We start from the raw sequence: 25,269 nt of genomic DNA, 5'->3' as shown, positions 1-25,269 counted from the left end.
CTTATTTGTGCCTCGTGAGCTTCCATTTCATGACTTTCTTTTAACGTCATTTCCAATACCACGAGTGCCGTCACCTCGGCCTGTGCCAAGATGGATGCAGAAATGTTTGATGACATTGAGTGTCGAGTAGAACTACCACGTGACACCCTTGATTTACCCGTATTGGAAACACTGTCATCTGGCCCAATACTATCCACCTCCTCGTTTCTATTTGACACAAAGTTGAAATTTGAACCGTCATTATCAAGACCCTCGTTTGTGTATGACACAGCATTGTTATTTGAACCGTTGTTATTCAGAACCTCATTTGTACTCGACACAGCATTGTTCTTTGGGTCAACCACAACCTCAGTTGCATTGGGCACACCACTGAATTCGTAACCATTGTCATCAACTTGTGTGGGCATGCACTGCTCCCTGTTAGCACGCACCCATTTCTCCATTTTGTCAATGATTTGATTAACATTGTGCATGTGACCTTGAAACCATTCTGTTTGTTTAGACATTTCGTCGTCGGGCAATAGAGGTTTTAGTGATTCATGCACCCGTCACCAAACAACTTCCACAATGTGTCGTGCTTAATTTGCATGACGGAAATATTTTCATTTGAGCACATCATTTGATCCAATTCTTTAGCCATTTTACACAATTGTTTCAGTCCAATGTTCCTTTCTTTATGCAACAACATGATCTTTGTTTCCAAAGCTTTAAATGTGGGCTTAGAAAGCCTTTTGCCAAGTTCATTTTCTGTTTCATCTTGATTGACAGCTGCATCCATTTCAACGTTAATTTCCTGATTCCCCACGCTACTCATGTCTACAATGTCAAGCCATAGGCGGAGGTTTTATTTAGAATTCTTGGTAGGATTTGCCTTTATCCAGTTGCGCGAGGCCACTCCTTCCACAACTTTATTCCATTCATTCATGAATCCGTCTCACCGTAACTTCTTTGATGTGTTGTTCCGCGTTGTGCTGCGTGCATGTTGATATCGTGGTTGAATCGGCAGAAACGTCAATGAAAGGGGCGCTGCTCCTTGACTCCTTCCGTATCTGTCTGTCTTCGAAAACAATCTTGTTTAGAAGCTTATCTTTTTACTTGTGTAAGGGCAACCTAACAAGAAAAGATGCCAGTGAGGGAATACTGGGTGAAGCTCTTTCCAATGCGTGATGCTTGTTGATAATAAAATGATGTTTTCTTCTTGAGTACTGTTGAGAGGTTTTATTCTTACTTGCAGTGTGGACAAATATAAGCATACAAAATAAACCCAAAAAGTTACTCAATATAACTGAAAACAAAACAAACGAGCACGGTAAAAAGATAGTGTGGCTTCCCTGTGATAATTACCCAATTTCCCTGCCGCTGCACACCTGTGAACACATACATATAGACTGCACCTGAGCGCACATGAGCCCCGCCTCCTGTGCCCACTGCCAGATAATTGGTCAACACTTTCATGGTGACACGGTGCCTTCAGACAATAACAAACGTCAGAAAATCATTAAATTGGCTACAACAATCAGGCTAGTCTGACTTTATATGCTGATGATTCAACCCTTTATTATGCTGCAGCTACAAACTCTGAGCTTAATCAGGTTTTGGCTGGTGAATTGGACATTTTATAAACAAATAAGCTGGTGCTTACCATATTAAAAACTGTTTGTATGCTTTTTGGGACCAATCAAAGATTGGCACGTAAACCTACATTGGTTCTACAAATTGCAGTTATATATCGTATAGCTCCGCTCTGCGTCATACTGTAATACTCTTCCATATCAGTATTAGCACTAAAAATCCATGTTGTGTTGTACCTTGCGCTGTGCTGAAGGAGCCTGGTCCTTCTCCATTCTTTTTCGCCCCTCTCTTCTCCTGCTTAGGCGGGGCTGGGAGGGGGCTTTTGAGGTGGTCCTTGTAGAACTCCTCTGGCATCCCTGTGTACGTCCCGGTCCGCCGGGCCCGGGTTCGAAATATTTTTCGTTGACCTGTTGGCCTGGGTTAACCCCTTCTTGAAAATTGAAACACTTGTACTGCGGTATAGCCAGTGTATACCCGCAGTTGTGTTTTGGAGTTTTTCCTTGGGGGGTTATAGGAACAACCGCCTCATGTTAGAACCATGGGGGTGGTTGGTTCCCTGGTGTGTTGGTAGCGGAGTCAACTCTCGGGGTAGGCCGGGTTTGGCCCTGTCTACCTGTGAGTGTGCCCCCGCACCTTTCATGACGTCTGCCAATCATGTCAGCCTTCTCTGCCTCGGCCCCTCTAGAGAGTCGAGTTTGTTTTGTGGAGGCTGCGACATGGTGCACAGCATGCCAGCATACGGCCCTTCCGCCGGGGTGCTGTTTTCAGCAGACCCCTTTGGCGCCTGTCTAGTCCGCAGTGCTCCAGGCTCAGGTCGAGTGGCTTGTTGCCTGGATTGAGGGATCGACCTCTTTTGGGGGTTGTCTTCCCGGTGCGCTGCCTGGTCCCGCTGTGGGTGTAGCCTCTTGAGTGCTTCGGGGCGGCGTGCTGTAGGGGGGAAGGGCCTGCTCTTGGATGGGCCCTGTCAGAATACGCTGGCGATGTGGGGGGTGGTGTCACTAGTGACCGCCTGGTGGGGTCTCGATGCTGCGGCGTCGTTGGCCTCTCCAGGGCCCTCATTCATCAACGTGGACTTTGACCTTGACCTACTTCCACACGTAAGCACGGAATTTAGAACTAGCGCACGCACAGGGAAGTCGGCATTCATCACACGTGCGTAAGCAGCAGCCGCGGATATATAGGCGAGGCGACTGAGGCAGCCGCCTTATGGCCCGCGGGGGGTCTAGGGCCCGGGCCCGGCCCGGGACTGAATGGAGTTGCCGTTCGTTCGTGGGACTGGATGACAGACTGCATTGCGCCATGCCCCGGGGCCCGGGTCCTATGTTCCCCGGGCCCCCTATGTTTCCCATGTTCCAAAAGGGTTCTATGTTCTCCGGGCCCCCTATGTTCCCCCTATGTTTTCCCGGTAGCGATAAAGGCTCGCCCCAGGCTCGCCACAGCAGTGGATGGATTTAAAAGATAGGGCACTTTTATAGATAATTTATTTGTATCGCAACGGAGTCATGGATCTAGTCGTGCCACGTAGCATTATGTCGAATAAATTCAAATAGAATAAACAAGTCTAAAACAAAGACTTTTAAACGAAGTTTAGCCTATTAAATCATTTTATAAGCGTTCGTTTATTTGTGGTCTGCGTGATAACACTGAAGCAACAATCTGCAGAACACCAGCCCAGCCCAGCCCTCCCCTCTCCTCTCCTCTCCTCCTCCTCCTCCTCTCCTCTCCTCTCCTCTCCTCTCCTCTCCTCTCCTCTCTCCTCTCCTCTCCTCTCCTCTCCTCTCCTCTCCTCTCCTCTCCTCTCCTCTCCTCTCTCCTCTCCTCTCCTCTCTCTGTCCCCACGCTGTCAGGCAGATGGTGGTTGCTTCAGTTCTCACACAGACCGCAAATAAACGAATGCTTATAAAATGATTTAATAGGCTAAACTTCGTTTAAAAGTCTTTGTTTTAGACTTGTTTATTCTATATGAATTTTGTCTACATAATGCTACGTGGCACGACTAGATCCGTGACTCCGTTGCGATACAAATGAATCATCTATAAAAGGCGCACACGTGGGAGGAGGGAGGGATGTCCCGGTGCCCGGTCTGGTGGTGTTGGTCGGGGGGGGGGGGGGGGGGGGGGGGGGGGGGGCCCGAGCTGGCCCGAGCTGTCAAGAGCTGTCAATCTCGCCTCAGGGCCCGTGGGGCATTCCAACCGCCACTGGTAAGCAGGCTCTACGCACACCTGTCATGATGAATCCCACCTTGGCCCTGCGCCGCAGCTCGTGCACGCTTTCACGTATTTGCATACCAAAACCGCCCCGACCAACCAAATATGGTCAGGCCCTCCCCTTCAAATACCATGAGGGAATCCCTGTGCGTGGAATGTTGGAGGATGGCAAAGCGAACGAAAAAGAGAAACTACACAGACACCGAGGTGGAGGTCCTCGTAACGGAGGTGGATAAATAAAAGGCGGATTTGTAAACGGTGATGTCAGATATCAACGGCTCCCTAAGACCATTGCTGCAATTCTGCCTGGACAGCTCAAAATACTAATAAAGACCGTTCGTTGACCACTGTTTGGCGTTGGTTGTGTTGTGTGTCATTATAACCGTGCTGTACAATATGAATGCCTTTATTAGTTGTGTTCGATTGGCTATATGATTTTTAGAGGCATCTATTTTGTTGTCGGCTAATAAAGACCGCGCTGGAATATGACTGCCTTTTCCCGTGTTGTTTGATTAATACCCACGGATTAAAGTTCTCCTCAATTCTATTCCAAATCGCGATGGATCTCCCGTCAATTTTCTACCTGCTGCATGATTTCTAGAGGCATACTACTACAATCTATTTTGATGTCAGTATTGGGTAGCCTATATAAACAATATAATACGAGAGCATATACAAGAACAATGAATCTCACTGCATGTATGATGTATCCTGCCTTTCAATACATGAACTTGAATTCCATCATATAGTCTGTCCACTATCTGCATGGTGTCATTGCAATGCGTTTTCTATTCTTTCTTGTACAGTAAAAAGGGGGAAGAACACTATATTCATATGACTTATTCTGCTTACAGCTTCGAAATTCCACTTGTTTCGTTTAACGTAAAGCCTTTTAAATATAATCAAAACGTTCCCGTGTTTCGGCGGTCTGTGCGCAAAATAATAACGAGTTGAGCTTTATGATTTATGATGAATTGAAAATGGGGGACCCTGATGTAAACAGGACGAAAGTTGGTCTGCATCCCCAATTAACAATTGTATGTACTGAGCTGTACTGTACTGTACCCATTCTGCAATCTGTTAATAAACTTTTCAATCAATCAATCAATCAAGCTACGCGGAGCGCAGTCAGTCAGTAGCCTACACCCCGTATATTCCAATAACGCTATATAAACCATGAATGAATGAATGAATGAGAACTTTATTAACAGATTGCAGAATGGGTACAGTACAGTACAGCTCAATACATACAATTGTTAAGGGGATGCAGACCAGAGAAAGACTTTCGTCTTGTTTACATCAGGGTCCCCCATTTTCAATTCATCGTAACATATATGACATGCTGCATTCATTCTGAGAGAAAGATCTATTATTCCAAATGCTATTTATAGGGTTTTGACCATAATTACACTACTGTTGCTATTTTACAATGAACTATAATGAACTACGGTTCATAGAACATCCAGTGTTATTATGCACAGAAGCTCATTTCCTTGTTGTAATAATATATTCTACCACTGGGCGCGAGGTACGCCAGGTCCGAAATGTGCGTAGATGTAAGCACGAAGTCAAGTTCAAGTTGAAGTTGATGAATCCCACTCTTTGCTTAGAAATGATCGTACGCACGGGTTACGCACAGATCTGTGCGTAGAACACGTTGATGCATGAGGGCCCAGGCCCCCTTTTCCGGGGGGGTCCAGTCTCTTCCTGGGTCTGGGTCCTCCTTCGCGCTCCGCTGCTACGGCCTTGCCACAGGGTTGGGCTTTTGCTCTTGACCCCGTGATGTTAGGGGTTGTAACAGGGGTTTTGTTCCTCCCGTTCGTTTCCTAGTGGCATGTGGGTTGCGCGTTTGTGTAGTCGTGGGTAAGTCCCACGGTCTGTTCACCCTGTGCGTTGAGTTGCTAATCTCCTCTTCGCACAGTCGGATCCGATACCCTCCCGTCCTCCATTAGGTATATAACCATAGTTATATGAGTATAGTGACGCTCTGCGTCGGACTCACTGAGGACCCCGTGGTCTTGCCTTTGTGGTGAAAGACTTGGGAAGGAGCTGTTAGTATGGCCACACCCCTGCTTATGTAGAGGAGCGGATGGGGGTGTGGCCAGGCAGATGAGGTGTGTAAAGGTGCATGTGAAAATTTATTCAGTGCTAATACTGATATGGAAGAGTATTACAGTATGACGCAGAGCGTCACTATACTCATATAACTATGGTTATATACATAACCGTACGGTCAACCTATACAGCAGGTTGAAAAAACTAAGTTTCTAGGCCTTGATAGTACTTCATCATGGTCTGATCACATAAACAAAACTGTTTTTAAAATGGGTAGAGCTGTTGCTACTGCCAGGAAATGTGCACCATTCCTTCCATTTGCATTGTTTAATCAGATTGTTTGTGCTTTGATTTTGTGCCACTTGGATTACTGTTCTGTAGTGTGGGCTTCTGCTTCAAAACAGTTGCTAAATAGGTTACAAGTGGTACAAAATAAGGCAGCAAGACTCGTTCTTGGTTGTTCATATAGGACTAGTGTTGTTCAATTCAAATGCATGAACGTCTTAGTTGGTGGAGTGTTGAGAAAAGACTTATTAATTTGTTTTCATAAAGTGATCACAACCCACAGTCCTAAATATATCACGGATAAAATAATTTACAGCTCAAATGTGCACATGCATTTTACCAGAGGGGCAAGTAGAGGGCAGATTATTCTACCCCATGCAAATACTAAAAGTATGCAAAGAACAGTTTTATATAGGGCTATCAGGGCATGGAATTATCTTCCAAGTGACATACGTGACATAAGAGATGTAGCAAGCTTCAAAAATAAATTAAAATCTTACATGTGAGCCAATATATAATATTGAGTTATGCAATATGTTACCGTTGATGTATATATTTAGATATAATTTGTTTGTGTGTTAATGTTGTTGTGTTTCCTCGGTTGGTACGTCTTGCTATGTTGTGTTTCCTTGGTTGGTATGTCTTGCTATGTTTTAATTGTATTATGTTTTAATTGCAATGTATATGTTGTAATGTTTTAATGTTGTCTCGGACCCCAGGAAGACTAGTTGACGTCTTGGCGTCAGCTAATGGGGATCCTTTGCTAATAAACAAAATAATAAAGAATACATTTTGTATTCATATATAATATAATGAAATGCCACCTTGATAATCGTGTTACAAGATAAAAACATAAAAAATAATAATACAATTTAAAAAAAAGATGTCAAATCACATTGTAATTTGTATTGGGAAATTAAATACTGTCAAATATCACTTTGACTCTTGCCGTACTTGTTGACGTGTTGTTCTGTTTTTCCTTTGTCTATCCGTTGATTTTATTTTATTTTTCTGTTTATTTTATACTTTTCTTTGTACTTAGCTTAGCTATGTGAAGCACTTTGGTTGACAAGCGTCATGTTTAAACGTGCTATACAAATACATTTGATTGATTGATTGTATAACAAGCAAATATGAGTGTGCTGTTGACACTGCTGTGTTGCAGTAAAATTAAAACAAATTACAAACAGAACAGAAGGTCTTGGATGTGGAGATTGCAACCGGATAGCTGCAAATAATGGTGGGGCCTGTGGCCCAGTAGGAAAGGTTAAATGGTAAATGGCTGCTTTTTTATATAGCGCTTTTATCCAAAGCGCTTTACAATTTGTTACTCACATTTTACCCATTCACTCACACATTCACACACCGACGGCGGAGGCAACCATGCAAGGTGCCAACCTGCTCATCGGGAGCAATTAGGGGGTAAGTGTCTTGCTCAATGACACATCGACACGCTGCCCGGGAGGAGCGGGAATCGAACCGGGAACCTCTGGATTGCCAGACGACTGCTCTACCTCCCGAGCCACTGTCGCCACTGTTTATATGTTTGTATTTGTCATAGTGTGTGTGCGTATGTGTGACTGTCTGCTGTTTCATTGATTTACTTGATCAGAATTTGAACCTTACCTGCTCCTCCTCCTGTATCTGAAGAACTGTCCCTGGTTCTTACTTCTATTCCTACTGGTTTACGATGACTGTTGGCCTTTTGGATTTCTATTATGGATCCTCCTTAGACCTTAGTCAATGACCAACAGACATTAAACAGCATAGCTCACATTCTAGCCTCTTAATAATCAATGGACCATTGGTACTCGGTGGGAAATCGTTAGAAATCGGTTCAGTGAAGCAATAAATAAACGTCCTACCTCGTCAACAGCCATTGGCCTATTGGAGGTCAATTGATTCGTGTGCTCCTGAATAATTCATGTAGTGTGTGGTGGAGTTCCCACTAGGGCTGATGGGCAATTAATCACATGTTATTTTCAATTACCATTTTGTCATCCAATGATTACGAAAACAAGATAATCGACTTTTAGCCAGGTCATGTTTTTAATAATAATAATAAACTTTATTTGTATAGCACCTTTCATACAGAAACTGCAGCTCAAAGTGCTTCACAACAGAACAAAGACAGGCATAAAATGAGCACATAAAGTGCAGACATATAAAATCACAGTTTTTTACATTATGATCTAACATCCCAACAGGCCACCTTGTTTATGGTTTGTTTCAGTTTTAAATAGACGATAATAAAAAGAGTAAGATAAAATAGACAGAGTAAAATAGTGCAATAGTGCAGTGCAATAAAATAGTTCTGGATTACTGTTCAACAGTTCAAAGTCGTCTTTACCTTCTCTGTTTGGTATCCACAGTTTAAAACTTGACAGTCTTCCCTCCTGTTTTATACCCACTTTGACCCTTTGAACCTCCCACCCAGGGCAAACCTCCCTCTCAGGGTGCAGTTCCATCTCTCAGGGTGCAGTTCTTTAAGCCAGGTCATGTTTTTAAGCCAGGTCATGTTTTTAAGCCAGGTCATGTTTTTGAGCTACGTCGAGCCTTTGAGCCAGGCTCGTATTTTAAGTTTTAAAAAGAAAATAATTGTGCTCTCAATATTGACCAAAAATGATTGTGATTATGGATTTTTGTCATAACGGTTCCGCCCGTTCCTACCCACTTCAGTAATTGGACTGTTGCATATTGAAACACCACTGATTCTTGAACGCTATTCGGTAGTCTGACATGATTTGACTTTTTTTGTAAAGGTTTTATAATTTGTGTATGTATGTGTGTGTGTGTGTGTGTGTGTGTGTGTGTGTGTGTGTGTGTGTGTGTGTGTGTGTGTCAGGGTGGGACGATGCTTGGCCCTCCAGATACAGTGGTGGAGTTGGGAGACACAGAGCTGTCTGAGGAGATCTTTATGGATTACCTTTCCTCCCTGGGAGAAAGCACATACAGGTGAATTACACACACGCACGCACGCACGCACGCACGCACGCGCGCACACACACACACACACACACACACACACACACACACACACACACACACACACACACACACACACACACACACACACACACACACACACACACACACACACACACACACACACACACACACACACACACACACACACACACACACACACACACACACACACACACACACACACACACACACACACAAAGGCTACGTTCACACTGCAAGCCTTAGAGCTCAATTCCGATTTATTGCTCAGAACCGATTTTTATGTTTGGCTGTTCACATAATTCTTTAAATGTGGCCAAGATCCGATTCCAGTGTGAACTGGTCCCGCTCCATAACTGACCCGCATGCGCAAATGAACAACAACGAAGACGGCCGTAACACGGAGGACACTGAAGTCACAGTTTATGGTTTAATTTATAATTAAACCATAAATTAATTATGGAGGCCAGCTAATCTGTGAGCAGATGATAATGGGGGTGAGAAGGAGGAGATGAATGAGAGCCATTTCTTCTTGACAAATCATCAAGTCAAGATGATATACTGGCCAGCTTGCTGTGCTGTCTTGACTGAGGATGAGGTGTGAAACGCTGTTCTATATCGTATTAGCTGCCGCTCAGCGTCAATCTGCACATATCTCATTCCAGTGACGTGCACTGAATAAAAACTTCACAAATGCACCTTTACATACCAGCATCCGTCTGGCCACACCCCCATCTGCTACCTACATAAGCAGGGGTGGGGCCACACACTCATCTCCTTCTCAAATTTCACCCCAAGAGAGTGCCTGTATACCAATCACTTGACGTGGGAAAGAAAGTATTTAGCTGAAGAAAGGAAAACAGAAGAACAAGGAGATACGTTGATGTTATATCTTTATTTTCTCTCTCACTTTTTTCGAGAAAATACGGCGATAATGTCTTCGTCACTGGAGTGTCTGGAAGATGATGATCATTCTGACCTCCATCGGTTTTTTCATATTAGGGGCTTGCGTCGCTGATATACTCCCCACCTGCAGTCCTCCTTGCTGCGGCTGGATAGGTATTGAACCTCCGGTTATACAGCTGGACTGTGGGAGGCACCGGCTGTTGTGAGAAACTGGTTGCTTCCGAGCTGGGTGAGTAATGTTTTGCTTGCGAGCGCCAGTTGTCTGCTAATGCTATGGGGGTTAGCTGACAATTTTACGAAGGCCGGCCCCAGATTGGGGTCCTCTGCTCGGCCTCTTAGGCGGCGGATGGAGGGTCCTGATCTGACGCCCATGATGGTCAAACTAGTGGGCCGCGACCGAGACCTGGTTTGAACCCGGGATTCTCTGGACAAGCGGATGCTTCTCTGTCCCGTGCAGGCCCCATCTTTCACATGAATGTGAGAGTACACCCTAAACACGAGGAAATGTGGGTATGGATCTTCTTTATCGGTAGTTCCATGCTCAAGTCGGCTGCAGCCCGAATGGGAATTGTGCCGACTCCGCTGTATGTCTGGTAAATCACAGTTGAAAACTGTGTTTGACATTTCTTTTTCTCTTCTCTCTTAGGATGAGGAGGGTTTCAGGCGGCGGCCTGTCTGAAGTGTGGCTTGTTATGTCGTTGTGTACAGTTCAGGTGATAGCTGCTTAGCTTGCGTGCTAGTTTGTGGCCTACTGTTAGCCAGTCAGCTGTTAGCTGCGGCGCTAGCTCGTTGTGTTCACTAGGCTAGGAAACGTTAGCTTGTTGCTATCAGTCGGGCGGCTGTTAGCTTAATGCTACACTGTTGAACGTTACTGTGAGTATAACATGCCTTAAACACTCTGACTACGACGTCATCTTTGACAGAGGATGTTAGTCGACCCTACACCGGGTGCCATGCCAGCGAGGACTTCGTCAACATGGAGAACGGCGGCTGGGTGGCGTAGCGGACATTATCCTCGTCACCAACGCAGGAGATGCCGGGTTCGACTCCGGTGTCCCGTTAACCAGTGTTGCAGTCCTCTCAGCCTGCGCTCAGGGTGGAGGTAGGAGTCCTGACCGGACTTTAAACACTTCTTCTTTCCTTCCCTTCTAAATGTTTTGTAATAACGATGTTTTCCAAAACGTGTGTTGCTGCAATACATTGAGGATACGACGCGTGTTGTGTGTGAATTGTCTTGTCACTGGTAATAATAAATAGCTTCTCTCTACATAGAAAATCGGCATTGTTTTTTACATGTGTAAAAATGAACTGGTTAGTTGTGATGAGAACATGTGTGTTCATGTAACGTTTGTAACGTGGGTGAACTCACAACTAAGTGGGTTAATTAACCTGTGAAGCTATGCTTAGTGACATGTGATTGAGGAATGAATCCTTTTCTCAGCCTGTGATGACAATGAACAGCATGTTCACATATTAACAGGGGTACCTGTTCAACCTGGTCGTATCAAGGGTAAGGTAGGAGGGGTGACCCCCCCCCGGTTTCCCTGGGGCTTCCCCCCCTCCTCTCAGACATGTTGTTTACAATATATTGTGTCACTGTGTTTGTGGGGATACGATGTAACCCTCAGCTTAAGCTGCTGGGGTTGTGCTTCCGCTTGAGAAACGATTATTTTCCTAGGGAAAAAGTTGTTTGGTCACTATCATGTGTGCTTAGCAAGGCCTGTGGCCAATACGTAATCAAGGACTTATGTCTCTCTCGTTATGAAAAACGGCGTTCCTCTGTAGTAAGAGTGTACTTTTGCCATTTTTTGTTGTGATGAAGGGTTGTGTGTGTCGTTGAGATCTACAACTGGGTTAGGTTTTGGCCCACAGAAGCACATGTGTAAGTCTGGTACCGGGGCTCTTAAAGGGGCCCTCTCTGTTCTGTGTTTTTTCCTTTCCTAAAAATCAGATAGCAGGTTAGCACAGGAGCTATGTGAAGCTGTTAAATGCTTCATGTAGCATGCTATGACTGGGTCATGGCTCTACTTTGTCATTACATTGTATCAGGGGTAGAGCTGGGCCGTTAACGGCATTAACGTGCTGCGTTAACGCTATACTAGTATCGCGCGATAATATAATTAACGCATTAATCTATTTTTTTTCTTTTTTTACATTTTTTTTCTTTTACATTTTTTTTTTTTTTTACCTTTATTTACCCAGGGTAGGTTCTCTGAGCACAGATGCTCTTTTTCAGGAACGCCCTGCTTCACATTCACACAGTTCCATTCACACCTGGGAGCTGCCCAGTACAACCACAGTTGACACCATTGGCCACTGAGCAACTCCACTGGAGCAGTTGATTCAAGCCATGTCACATAGTTCAAGTTTGAAATGATTCTTTCTGTTTTGCTCCTGAGAGTGTGCTAGATACTGTACTGTACTGGTAATATTATTTATGTGTGTTAACTTCTGAATAAAACAACTTATTAAACATCTTATTGAACATTATTTTGATATTTCATTACCAATTATCATAGCAAAACAGCTTTTTCAAACAGTCTGTAATGCATTTTGGAAACGGGAGATGGGCTCATGGTGTAATGGGCCACCTGGCCTGAGAAACATAAGGAGGAAAGAAAAAGTAAGGACTTACTTCTGGTCATTATTTGGGTAGAACACACATATTTCGAATGCCTTCGGCAGGTTTTTCTTATTTTCTTTTAGCCATTTTAATCTAGATTAATCTAGATTAAATCCAGGATTGCAGATAGATTAATCTAGATTAAAAAAATTAATCTATGCCTACCTCTAATCAGGGGTGAGGGGTCGTAAAGGGGTGAACTGGTAAACCTTTCCTCCCCTTTTCTGATTGGTCAGGGGTTAAAACCCTGTCACGTTGCTGTTTCGGCACGTTACAGGGTAGGCGGGGGGGGGGGGGGGGAGTTTCCTGGTCCCACGCCCTGAAAGATTGGGCGTGTGCACCGCGGAAATCCCCCCGCCATAGAGTACGTCACTGAGCGTGTTTCTATTGGTAAGACTTCCGTGAGTTGTTCAGGTTCCATGTTATGGATCTGTTTCAGGGAGTTGTCAGAGCCTCCTCCTCACGAAGCTCCTCCTCAGGGAGAAGTGCCTTCTGTGAGTTCGGACCCTCCTTCCCAGTGAGGGAGCCTCCTCAGAGTTTCAGAGCCTCCTCCTCAGATTGTCAAGGTGAGTGGAACTTCAAAAAGGAGTTCTGCTCTATTGTATGTGTATTCGATTAAATTCGATTAGTGTGTGTATTGGTTTCAAGTTTTCAAGTTTCAAGTTTTTTTAATAGTTGTCATACAGAAGTACAGAATACAAAATGCTTCTTACTGTTACGCTCCAGAGACTGTGCTAGACAAGATACGTATGAAATAACATAGTATAGTATGTAAATTAGAAGTAAAAAATGTTGTTCAGTCACAGTGTTCAGTATAGACATATGTACAATGTTCGATGCAGAATAGACGTAACTGAGTTACCATATAATATACAATATTCTATGCAGTGTACTAATATACAATACTATATAGTGCAAAGCAGAAATGGGATGAGGTACAATTTAGGTACAATTTACAGTAAGGTGTACGAGTTGTAGTGCAAATCCTTTATCGATAAATATAAAGTGTGTTTAGGTGATCTAAAGTGTGGAGAGTGGGTGCTGCAGTGTGTTTGTTTGTTTAAAGTGAGTGTGTGCGTGTGGATGTGTGTGCTGTGTGCATTTGATGGTTGTTGTGTAGTGTTTATTGTTCGTTGAGCAGCCTGATGGCCTGGGGATAGAAGCTTCTTCTGAGTCTTTCTGTGCTCGCCTTGAGACTCCGGTATCGCTTGCCTGACCGCAACAGTTCAAAGAGGCATTTGTTCGGGTGGCTGGAGTCCTTGATGATTCTCTTAGCCTTACCCCTGCACCGCTTGTTGTAAATGTTCTGGAGGGTGGGGAGCCCCCCTCCAATTGTGCGTTCGGCTGAACGTGTCACTCTTTGTAGTCTGCTTCGGTCTTGTGCAGTGCTATTCCCAAACCAGGAGGTGATGTTGCCGGTCAAGATGCTCTCTATTGTACATGAGTAGAAGTTCTTAAGGATCTTCTGACTGACTTGGAACTTCCTTAGGCGCCTGAGGAAGTAGAGGCGTTGTCGTGCCTTCTTCACAACACTGTCAATGTGTGTGGTCCATGTCAAGTCCTCGCATATGTGGGCTCCGAGGTACTTAAAGCTGTTCACTCTCTCAACCGGTGCCCCGTCGATGCTGAGGGGGCTATAGTCCTTGACCCCCGACCTCCTGAAGTCCACAATCATCTCCTTTGTTTTGCTGACGTTCAGGGAGAGGCTGTTCTCCTGGCACCATCCCGCCAGGACCTTGACCTCTTCCAGGTAGGCCCTCTCGTCGTTTACAGAGATCAGGCCCACCACTACTGTGTCGTCAGCAAATTTGATGATTGTGTTGTTGTGGTTCAGAGCCTCCTCCTCGGAGAGTCCTAACCCAAGTGTTACATAGCTCAATGTTGCAATATTTCTTTTCAATCTATACAGCTCGCGTGGGAAGTCTCTCTGGGGGTTCCCCGTCCTCTCCTTTTTGGAGTAGGTGGACGTGGTATTGTTTAGGGTTTCCCTGACTCCTCGCCTTACAGTCATGGGTTTCCCCCCGTCATAGGGGTACGTCGCACACCGTCCCCTCTTATGAAGTGTGGTTGACGGGGTGGTGTTTCCCTCAGCCGCGTCGCATGGGACCCATGTCCGTATTATTTTATCTTTTTTCTGAAAAATTTAAAATTATAAAATCGGCTTCTTGTCGTTCCCCAGGCGGCTTGGAGGAACGGTATCTGGTGTCTTCTTAGACTATCCATTGATGTGTTTTGGGTCTCGACGTGTACATAGTGCTGGCTCTGGGTGTTTCTGATAGGAATCACGTATGAGGCTGGTGCGCCTTGGTTGCTCGTTATTAAAATGGTGTTTTTATAGGGCAACTGGGATGGAGTTTTTCTCTTCCGAGCGCCAGTTTATTAGGTTTGTCTCAACGAATTCTCGTTCATATCTGGGGGATGTTAACAGAATAGATCAAAGCATAGGTAGAGGGGTCTCACGCCCTTGGGGTGGGCCACTGAGCGCGGTACGAATAGGACCGTCTGGGTGGCGCCCTCTATAATGTTTTAGATCGACACGTGTACCTACCCTGGAGTGGGGATGTCGGCGTGATTAGGGCACAGGACTGGTTCTGGTCACACTGGTCCAGGTCAGTTAACCCGTTGTCCGCCGGGGACGCAGATCTTCTGTTCTGGTACCCTGAGGGACTTGTGCTTTTTTCAGGGGGAAAAATACCGGGTCGGCCCGGGTGTCACAGGGTTGGGCGTTATGGAGACCCTGTTGTTGGGTACATGTTGTACTGTGCTGTCATGGAGGGGCTGGTTCTCCATTCTTTTCGCCCCTCTTACGCATGGCTGAGAGGGAGCTGTTGGGGTGGTCTTATAGACCTCCTCTGGCATCCCTGTGTGCATCCCGGTCCGCCAGGCCCAATCCGAAGTTGTTTTTCGTCGACCCGTAGGCTGGGATAACCCTTTTTTGAAAACTGAAACACTTGTACTGCGGTATAGCCAGTGTATACCCGCAAGTGTGTTTTGGAGTTCTTTCCTGAGGGGTTATAGAAACAACCACCGCATGAAGAGGGTGGTTGATTCCCTGGTGTGTTGGAGCGGAGTCAACTCCCGGGTTACCCGGTTGAGTGTGCCCCTGCACGTTCATGACGTCTGCCAATCGTGTCAGCCTTCTCTGCCTCGGCCCCTCTAGAGTGTCTGGGATTTTTTGGTGGAGGCTTTGACATGGTGCTCAAACAATGCCAGCATACACCCCTTCCGCCGGGGTGCTGTTTTTAATTGACCCCTTTGGCGCCTGTCTCGTCCGCAGTGCTCCAGGCTCAGGTCAAGTGCCTGCTGCCTGGATTGAGGGATCGGCCTCTTCTGGAGGTCGTCTCCCCGGTGCGCTGCCTGCTCCCGCTGTAGTGTAGCCTCTTGAGTGCTTCGAGTTACAGCCATGCTGACTGCCTGAGTATGCCAGGGTCAGTGTGCCAGGCGGCGTGCTAGTGGGGGGAAGGGCCTGCTCTTGGATGGGCCCTGTCCGAATACGCTGGCGATGTGGGGGGCGGTGTCACTAGTGACCGCCTGGTGAGGTCTTGATGCTGTGGCGTCATTGGCCTCTCCGGGCCCCCTTTTTCCGGGGGGATCCAGTCCCTTCTGGGTCTGGGTCTTCCTTCGCGCTCCGCTGCTACGGCCTTGCCACAGGGTTGAGTTGCTCTTGACCCTGTGATTTTGGGGGCGGTAACAAGGTTTGTTCTTTCCGTTCGTTCCCTGGTGGCATGCGGGTTGTGCGTGTGCGTAGTCGTGGGGTCAAGCCACGGTCTGCTCACCCTGTGCGTTGAGTTGCTCGAGTTCCTCTTCGCACGGTCGGATCCGTCTCCCTCCCGTCCTCCAATAGGGAGGGTATCCCTCCATTAGGGAGGGTCGGGGGGCTCGGTCCTCCCCGGTTCTGATGGTTGTGGGGGGCCTCAGCGGGGTACATTTGTCGAGCTTCAGCTCCCGCTCAGCTCCTGTTGTGCAGATTGACGCTGAGCGGCAGCTAATACGATATAGAACGATAGGTTATGAATATAACCATAGTTCTATGAGTATTAGTGACGCTCAGCGTCTAGACGCCACTGCGTCCCTTTATCTTACCTTGTGGTGAAATTATTGAGAAGGAGATGAGTGTGTGGCCCCACCCCTGCTTATGTAGGTAGCAGATGGGGGTGTGGCCAGACGGATGCTGGTATGTAAAGGTGCATTTGTGAAGTTTTTATTCAGTGCACGTCACTGGAGTGAGATATGTGCAGATTGACGCTGAGTGTCACTAATACTCATAGAACTATGGTTATATTCATAACCTATCGTTTTGCTCGTCATCCAAAGACCTTTACATAAATTAACAGTTTGCGAGTAATATGTATTACATACCATGTAATTTTATTTGGTTGTTTGTTTGGTGTGTGTTTTAATTATTTCCCTTACCTCTGTGATGCATGTATCGTCTGTCTCTTTTCTATTTTATTTAATTTTATTTCTTTGTCCCTGTTACCCTTCGAGAGGCCCTTTTGTCCTCTCGCCAGGCCGTCATTGTAAATAAGAATTTGTGCTTAATTAGATTAGATTAGATTAGATTCAAATGTATTGTCATTATACAGCACAACTTGTACAGTACAACTAAAATAAATTTGGCATCCAACCAGAGGGCAAATGTAACTGTAATAAAGCATTACATCACGCGCAGGAGTGGGTTGTGAGAATTAGACCATGCCTAGGGGTGGTCGTTAGACCCCCCTAGGCATGGTCTAATTCTCACAACCCACGACTGCACGTGGTGTAATGGCTTTTATACAACTGGCGCATTCATCCAACCTTATTGCGATACAATAAACACACATTAATTGAAGATTTATTGAAAAAACCATCCGCAGAAAAAGTAGTTCCCAAAAAAAAAGAAGAGAAGTTGCCTCCATGTGGAAGCAGCTCGGAAGTGCATCCAACTGTTCTCACTGTCTCTCAACTAAGACATCCAACAAACTAACACATCCAACTGTCTTTCAACTATAAGACATCATAACAAACTAACACATCCAACTGTCTTTCAACTAGACATCCAACAAACTAACACATCCAACTGTCTTTCAACTAAGACATCCAACAAACGAACAGTAATAAAATTAGCGATTGATTGATTGATTGCTAATTTTATTACTGTCCGCCTTGTTTCCAACTGGTTAAGTTTAGGCACTCTTTCGAAGTCGCTCTCTTTCGAAGTTGGTTAAGGTTAGAGTTTGGTTTAGAGCAGGGCGATAGACCACCAGCCCTGATTCTAAACTCTAACCTTAACCAACTTCGAAAGAGAGCGACATCGAAAGAGTGCCTAAACTTAACCAGTTGGAAACAAGGCGGACAGTAATAAAATGTGCAATTAATCAATCAATCAATCAATTCGCGCAATTTTTATTTTGTTCCACAATGACTCATGACCCATCAATTACATCATCCAACATTGTTTAAGAAACTAACACATTCGCAGTGACAGAATCGTTTTTCATTTAGTCTTTATGACCCTATCACCATATCCTTTCGTAATGTTTACTGTCCGGCGTGTCTGCCATCTTGCTTTCACTTCTAAAAACTCGCATGGCGGAGTGATAGTAATGCGGTTGTGGGCGGGTCCTGGGACCAAGAGCGTGGGGTTATTACAAATACCCACGTGTAAGTTGACTGTTTCAGCCAATCAGAATCGAGAAATTTGCATGCCGTTGTATAATTAAGCATTACATCACGCGCAGGAGTGGTTTGTGAAAAATAAACCATGCCTATGGGTGGTCGTTAGACCCCCCTAGGCATGGTTTATTTTTCACAAACCACGACTACAAGTGGTGTAATGCTTTTATACAACTGGCACATTCATCCAACCTTATTGTTATACAATAAACACACATTAATCGAAGATTTATTGAAAAAACCATCCGCCAGAAAAAGTAGTTCCCACAACAACAAAAAAGAGAAGTTGCCTCCATGTGGAAGCAGCTCGGAAGTGCATCCAACTGTTCTCAGTAGGACATCCAACCAACTAACACATCCAACTGTCTTTCAACTAAGACATCCAACCAACTAACACATCCAACTGTCTTTCACCTAGACATCCAACCAACTAATACATCCAACCTTTCTTTAGTTTTTAACCTACTTTCTATAGAACTTCATTCTTAGATGCTTCTATAGAAAGTAGGTAAAACAAATTAAAAAAAGTTTTCTTTGCCCTATAGGGGAAAAAAAGTTTTTTTTAAACCTACTTTCTATAGAAGCAGCTGGGAGGTGCGCTGTTTTAAGTGAACGTGGGTTATTGAATTGATTGATTGCTAATTTTATTACTGTCCGCCTTGTTTCCAACTGGTTAAGTTTAGGCCCTCTTTCGAAGTTGGTTAAGGTTAGAGTTTGGAACCAGGGCTGGTGGTCTATCGCCCTGCTCTAAAGACAAACTCTAACCTTAACCAACTTCGAAAGAGGGCCTAAACTTAACCAGTTGGAAACCAGGCGGACAGTAATACAATTAGCAATCAATCAATCAATCAATCAATCAATCAATTCAATAGGCCATGCTCACTTAAAACAGCGCACCTCCCAGCTGCTTGAAAGTAGGTAAAAAAAAAAGAACGAAAAAATTAATCAATCAATCAATCCGCGCAATTTTTATTTTGTTCCACAATGACTCATGACCCATCAATTACATCATCCAACATTGTTTAAGTAAGTAAGTAAGTAAGTAAGTAACGTTTATTTATATAGCACTTTTCACAGAGACAGCTCACAAAGTGCTTTACATACAGCAGAAATAAAATTAAATTAAAATAAAAAGCAAGAAACCATTCAAGAGATAAGATAGAACAAAACACAATGCATCACAGATAAACAAAACAAAACAAAAGACATATTCTATACCTGAAGGAGAAGCTCAAACATTACCCAAAGGCCTGTTTAAACAGTAATGTTTTTAGCTGATTTTTAAAAATGTCAACAGACGATACAGCTCTTAGGCCACGAGGAAGGGCATTCCAGAGTCTAGGCGCTACAGACTGAAAGGCTCTGTCACCTTTGGTGATCAGCCTGGTGCGCGGAATGACCAACAGATCCTGGTCAGCTGTCCTCAAGGTCCTGCTGGGCACATATGGTTCCAGCAGGTCAGTTAAATATTCTGGTGCCTGGCCGTGCAGAGCTCTGAAAGTGAGCACCAGGACTTTGAAATTAATTCTAAAATGTATAGGAAGCCAGTGCAAGGAGGCCAGAACTGGAGTAATGTGACACCTTCTGCTTGATCTGGTCAGCAGTCTTGCAGCAGTATTTTGGATGAACTGGAGGCGGTCTATGGATGATTTATTGAGGCAGGTGAGAACCGAATTGCAGTAGTCTAGACGAGAAGAAACAAAGGCATGGATGATCAACTCTAGGTCAGAGTGGGAAACCATCGACCTGAGTTTAGCAATATTCCTGAGATGGAAAAAACAGGTGCGGGTCACCGACTTGATATGGGTGTCGAGGTGCATAGTATGATCAAAGTTTACCCCAAGGTTCCGGAGGTTGGGGCTCACATTAGTTTCTAGGGGCCCAAGGCAACCAGCCACCCTAGATGCAACGCCATCAGAGGCCACGATGAGCACCTCGGTTTTGGCCTCATTTAGCTGGAGGAAGTTGCTAGCTAACCAGGCCTTAATGGCCGACAGACATTCATTTAAAACAATAAAATTAGAATTAAAATCATCAGGGCAATCAGGGTTAAAAGAGCAATACAGCTGGATATCATCCGCATAAAGGTGGTAGGAGATGCCTTTAAAAGTGTTAATAATGTGTCCTAATGGGAGCAAATATAGTGAAAATAAAATCGGACCAAGTACCGAGCCCTGGGGGACCCCACAGGAAAGGGTAACAGACTCAGACACATGGGGGCCTACTCCGACTGAGAAACATCTACCTGAGAGATAGGACTCAAACCACTCATGTGCACTCCCTGTGACACCCACCCAATCTCTGAGCCTATTTAACAGAATGTTGTGATCCACAGTGTCAAATGCAACACTGAGATCCAGTAGCACTAAAATGGAGCATCTACCTGAGTCGGCGGACATCATTAGATCATTGGATACTTTTAAAAGTGCAGTTTCCGTGGAGTGTTGCTTACGAAAACCCGACTGGAATTTGTCGAGAATGTGGTGTTCATTTAAAATGGATATAAGCTGGTTTGCAACAATCTTTTCTAAAATCTTGGACATAAATGATAATTTGGAGATGGGCCGATAGTTACTTGGTAACGAGGCGTCCAGACTTGGCTTTTTTAAAAGCGGCTGAACGATTGCCTGTTTGAAGTAGGCGGGGACCTGACCAGAGACCAAAGAGAGATTTATGATGGAAAGCAGACTGGGACCAATAGTGCTGAAAACGTCCTTTAGTAGAGAGGTTGGGATGGTGTCTAATGGGCTAGAGGAGGTTTTTGTGCTTCTCACTAGCTCTGTTAGGTCGTTGAGGGAAATGGGTGAGAAGGAATTTAGAGTAGACTGACTGTTGGGAGATAACGGTTGGATTGAGGTGGAGGGTGTAATACCTGCCCTGACATTTGCAACCTTATTTACAAAAAATAGGAGAAAATCATGACAGTCCTTATCAGATAAAACAGGTGTGACAGGGGTTTGTGGACTGACAATGGTATTAATGGTGTCGAATAGGACTTTGGGGTTTAGTTTGCTAGATGAGATTAAGTTTGTGAAATAGGCAGCTCTGGCATCCTTAACCATACTGTTAAAATCAGTTAAAAGTTGCTTAAAATGAAGACGGTGTACATTAAGCTGAGGACTTCCACTTTCGCTCAATACACCGGCAATTTCTTCTAAAACGACGAATATCCTCATTTAGCCAGGGAGAGGAATTTAAAGTGCGAACAGTGCGGGATTTCAGAGGAGCAACTACATCTAAAATGTCTGAGCAGTGCCGGTTAAAAGCATGGACTAAAGTATCAATGTCGCCATTAACGTTCAGAGATGGCACCGCACTGCTCTCAAAGGCTGTGGAAATTTTTTCTGCTGAGAGGTCATTTAGCATGCGCGAGCGTTTAACTCGCTTAGTTGAAATAGTGTCAGTTTTAAAAACTAAATTAAAAAGTATGCATTTGTGATCACTTAAAATCATTTCCTCATAAACAATGTTATCTATGTCTAATCCAAGAGTAAAAACAAGATCAAGTGTGTTACCTTTGTTGTGTGTGGGGCCCGAGACATGTTGGACAAAATTGAAGGATTCAGTGGTACAAATAAAATTGGTGGCAAAATTGTCATTACTGTTATTAATATGGAAATTAAAATCCCCTAATAAAACGATTTTTTCCAGTTTGATGATGGAGGTTAGAAAATCGCTAAAATCTGTCAAAAAAGAACTATTAAAACCAGGGGGTCGATAAATTAAAATACAATAAAATGGGTCGGTGTACCCAACTTTGGTGATTAAAAGTTCAAAGGAGCTGTGTGTATTAATAGAGTGCACAGCCCTGGAGGAAAAACAGTTCTTGTGCACCAGCGCTAAGCCGCCTCCTACGCGACTGGTGGTGGCATTTGACCGGGGGGGTCTGGGGGCACAGGTAAAAGAGAAGTTTGGCGGACACAGTTCATTTAAAAATACATATTCCTCTGACCTTTGCCATGTTTCTGAGAGACAGAAAAAGTCCAAATCTTTGGCCGTAATAAAATAATTTAGGATGAAAGATTTGTTAGCTATAGAACGGGCATTTAACAAGGCCATTTTGATAGCCTTAGGTCCTAGTTTACTGGGTGGTTGTGACAGTGGGCACAGATGACAGGCATTCGCGCCCTGGCGAAACCTGCCACCAGACTCCTGTGGACTACGCCGTGACCAGTGAGTTATGATGACTGGGATGGGGAAGCTTTGTAGCTTAGGCTGCTTCTGTAGATGATCTATAGAGCCAGATAGGCCTAGTTGTCAGGCCAGTGATGCTACACATTTTATGACGTTAAGCTTTAGCACATTTATCCCTGATATATTTGGATGGATGCCATCGGGTCTGTAATGGTCTTTCCTGGACCAGAGCAGATCAAAGTTATTTATATAGCAAAGTCCTGTAGCAGTACAATAGTTCTGTAGCCACTGGTGCAACCAGAACAGACGGCTAAATCGTTCAGATCCACGACCTATGGATGGAATGGGGCCGGACACAATGCATATTTTGCCCAGACTCTCAACAGTGAGAATGAGTGATTCAAAGTCAGATTGGAGCTTAGCGGATTGTCTAGCCATTACGTCATTTGCTCCGATATGAATGATGACGGTGTGGGCGGAGGGATATCTGTCGATTATTTCAGGAGTACACTCTAGCAAGTCAGTAACCTTTAAACCGGAGAAACAAAATGTAATGCCGTGAGGTATTTGCAAAAACCTGGTGATGGAATCTCCGATGAGTAGGATCTCTGGCTGCCCATGGATACATCCCCCGTCGTAGATGGCCAGGTTTCTATGGTGAGAAGCCACAGGGGTAGCGTCTGCATTTCCAGGTGTAGCAGATTGAGTGGAGGTGTCGGCGGAGGTAGCCGGCTGGACGGGCAGCAGCGCCGCCGCCGTGTGGAGCAGCTCATTTACAGCGGTACCTCCGTCGATGATATTCGCCGTTGAAATGACCGCACTGGCATGAGCTGCAGAGCACCGCAAGCGAGGACGTTTCATCCTCGGGGAGTCGGACCCATCACCCGAGTCTGGGGAGTTTGGCGATGCGAGAGCACATAGGGCAGAGCGCTTTCTGCTCCGGGGCGCAGCTCTACTTTCATGGCCGAGCCGTGAGCTGGAGAGGGCCGTCCTGGCAGCTTCGCTTGGTGCCCGGCTAGTAGTAGCTAGCATCGGATAGTCTTTGAGCAAAGCTACAGCAGGGGACGGAAACAAGGGAGAGCCCAGGAGGCCGGGATCGTTACACAGAGGATTGAATCGGTTGGATAGTTGAGGCGAATCAAAGGGATCATAGAGAGGAAGGGAGAGCTTCCTTCGGCCCCTCACCACTGTCGCCCAGGAGGGACTACTGGAGCGGCCCGCGTCCGCTTGTTCCACGCTAGCCAGCCTGGACATGAGCTCCGTTTGACGCTTGAGAAGATCCACCACTAGCATCTCAATGGATTTCAGTTCCGTTCGCATTTCTGCGACATCTGACGTCGGAGCCATTCCCTCGAGAGAGTCAAAACACTGTGAGTACTGTAGCGTGTATAGCTGTAGCTATGGCAACAACAAGCTCCGATAGCTTAGGTCACGTAGCTATGGCAACAACAAGCTCCGATAGCTTAGGTCACGTCCAGTAAAAAGTCACATAAAACCAATAAATCCAACAGCATAAACGATAAAAGTCACAGTGATCAATTAAGATCAATGGTTAAAAATGATAGAAAGAAAGAAAACAGTAATGTAGAAAGAAAACAGTCTAAGTTTTGATAGTTTGGGAGGTCCACAAATACACGTCCGTTCAGTAGAGAGACACAGTCTCTGACTTTAAGCAACTAAGACATTCGCCGTGACAGAATCGGTTTATATTTTGTCGTTATGACGCTATCAACATATCCATTCAGTCCACCCTCACTTAAAACAGCGCACTTCCCAGTTGCTTCTATAGAAAGGAGAAGAAAAATGTTAAAAAAATTGCAAATTAATCAATCTGCGCGATTTTTATTTTGTTCCACAATGACTCATGACCCATCAATTACATCATCCAACATTGTTTAAAGAACTAAGACATTCGCCGTGACAGAATCGGTTCATATTTAGTCGTTATGACGCTATCAACATATCCATTTGTTAAAGATTATTGTCCGCCATATTGTTTTTTCCTAAAAATCCGCACGGCGGAGTGATTGTAATTCGGTTGTGGGCGGGTCCTGGGACCAGGAGCGTGGAATTGTGAAGAATACATACGTGTAAATTGACTGTTTCAGCCAATCAGAATCGAGAAATTTGCATGCCGTTGTATAAAGTGCAATTACAATGTACAGGTGAATAAACTGGGCATAAAATACATTTATATTAGTATTATAGTACTACTGGGTGTAGTGCTAATCAGATATATGTACAGAGATACAGGTATAAAGAAAGTATGGGCATAGTCATACTGGCCAGCAGTGTAACTAGTAGAGTAGGGATATGTACAGATATAGATAAAAGGATTATGTGCAGGTATGTACAGACAGGTGGATAGGTATATATACGGTAAGAATAGGTATATACAGCACCTGTACATTGTACATGCTATCATACAGAGTATATGGGTAGACTATAGTGTGTCCTGTATGATAGGGTGGGTTGGCCTTCTCTTGCAGAAAGGCGCAACAAACACTGGTATTTATTTATTTTTAAAGCCCTTATTGGTAAACAACCTGTTTATATCTCCTCACTGTTAGATTGGAATATTGGAACCTATTCAACTCGATCGAATAACTGGATGGTTCTTAGGGTTCCTCACATTTGTTCTGAGCTATAAGTCAGCCTTTTCCTTTGATGCCTCTAACTCATGGAATGTCCTTCAACTCACGCTGAAATTGGAGGTTCTCCCTTCCCTTGGAATGTTTAAACGTATGATTTCAGACCATTGTGTGACTACCTGTAACTGTTTTAGTTGATATTTTTTAATTATTTTGAAACGTTTTTAATTTTTTTTGCTCTGGTGTTTAAATTTCTGTGAATATTGTTTTT

General features: G+C 44.6%; 1 protein-coding gene across 1 annotated transcript in view; it reads left to right on the top strand.

Annotated features, from left to right (window-relative positions):
- The window catches only part of desi1a (desumoylating isopeptidase 1a), a 44,561-nt gene that overhangs the window by 11,154 nt on the left and 8,138 nt on the right, over window positions 1-25,269 (top strand). Inside the window, exon 4 of the mRNA XM_084329908.1 lies at window positions 8,965-9,074. Within this exon, the coding sequence (XP_084186034.1) occupies window positions 8,965-9,074 (110 nt within the window). The remainder of the gene's footprint in view (window positions 1-8,964; window positions 9,075-25,269) is intronic.

Source organism: Notolepis coatsorum (assembly GCF_963971535.1).
Source record: "Notolepis coatsorum genome assembly, chromosome: 14".
Classification (NCBI taxonomy): domain Eukaryota; kingdom Metazoa; phylum Chordata; class Actinopteri; order Aulopiformes; family Paralepididae; genus Notolepis; species Notolepis coatsorum.
Note: the sequence above shows the minus strand (reverse complement) of the source record. Positions and strands in the feature narration are given on the sequence as shown.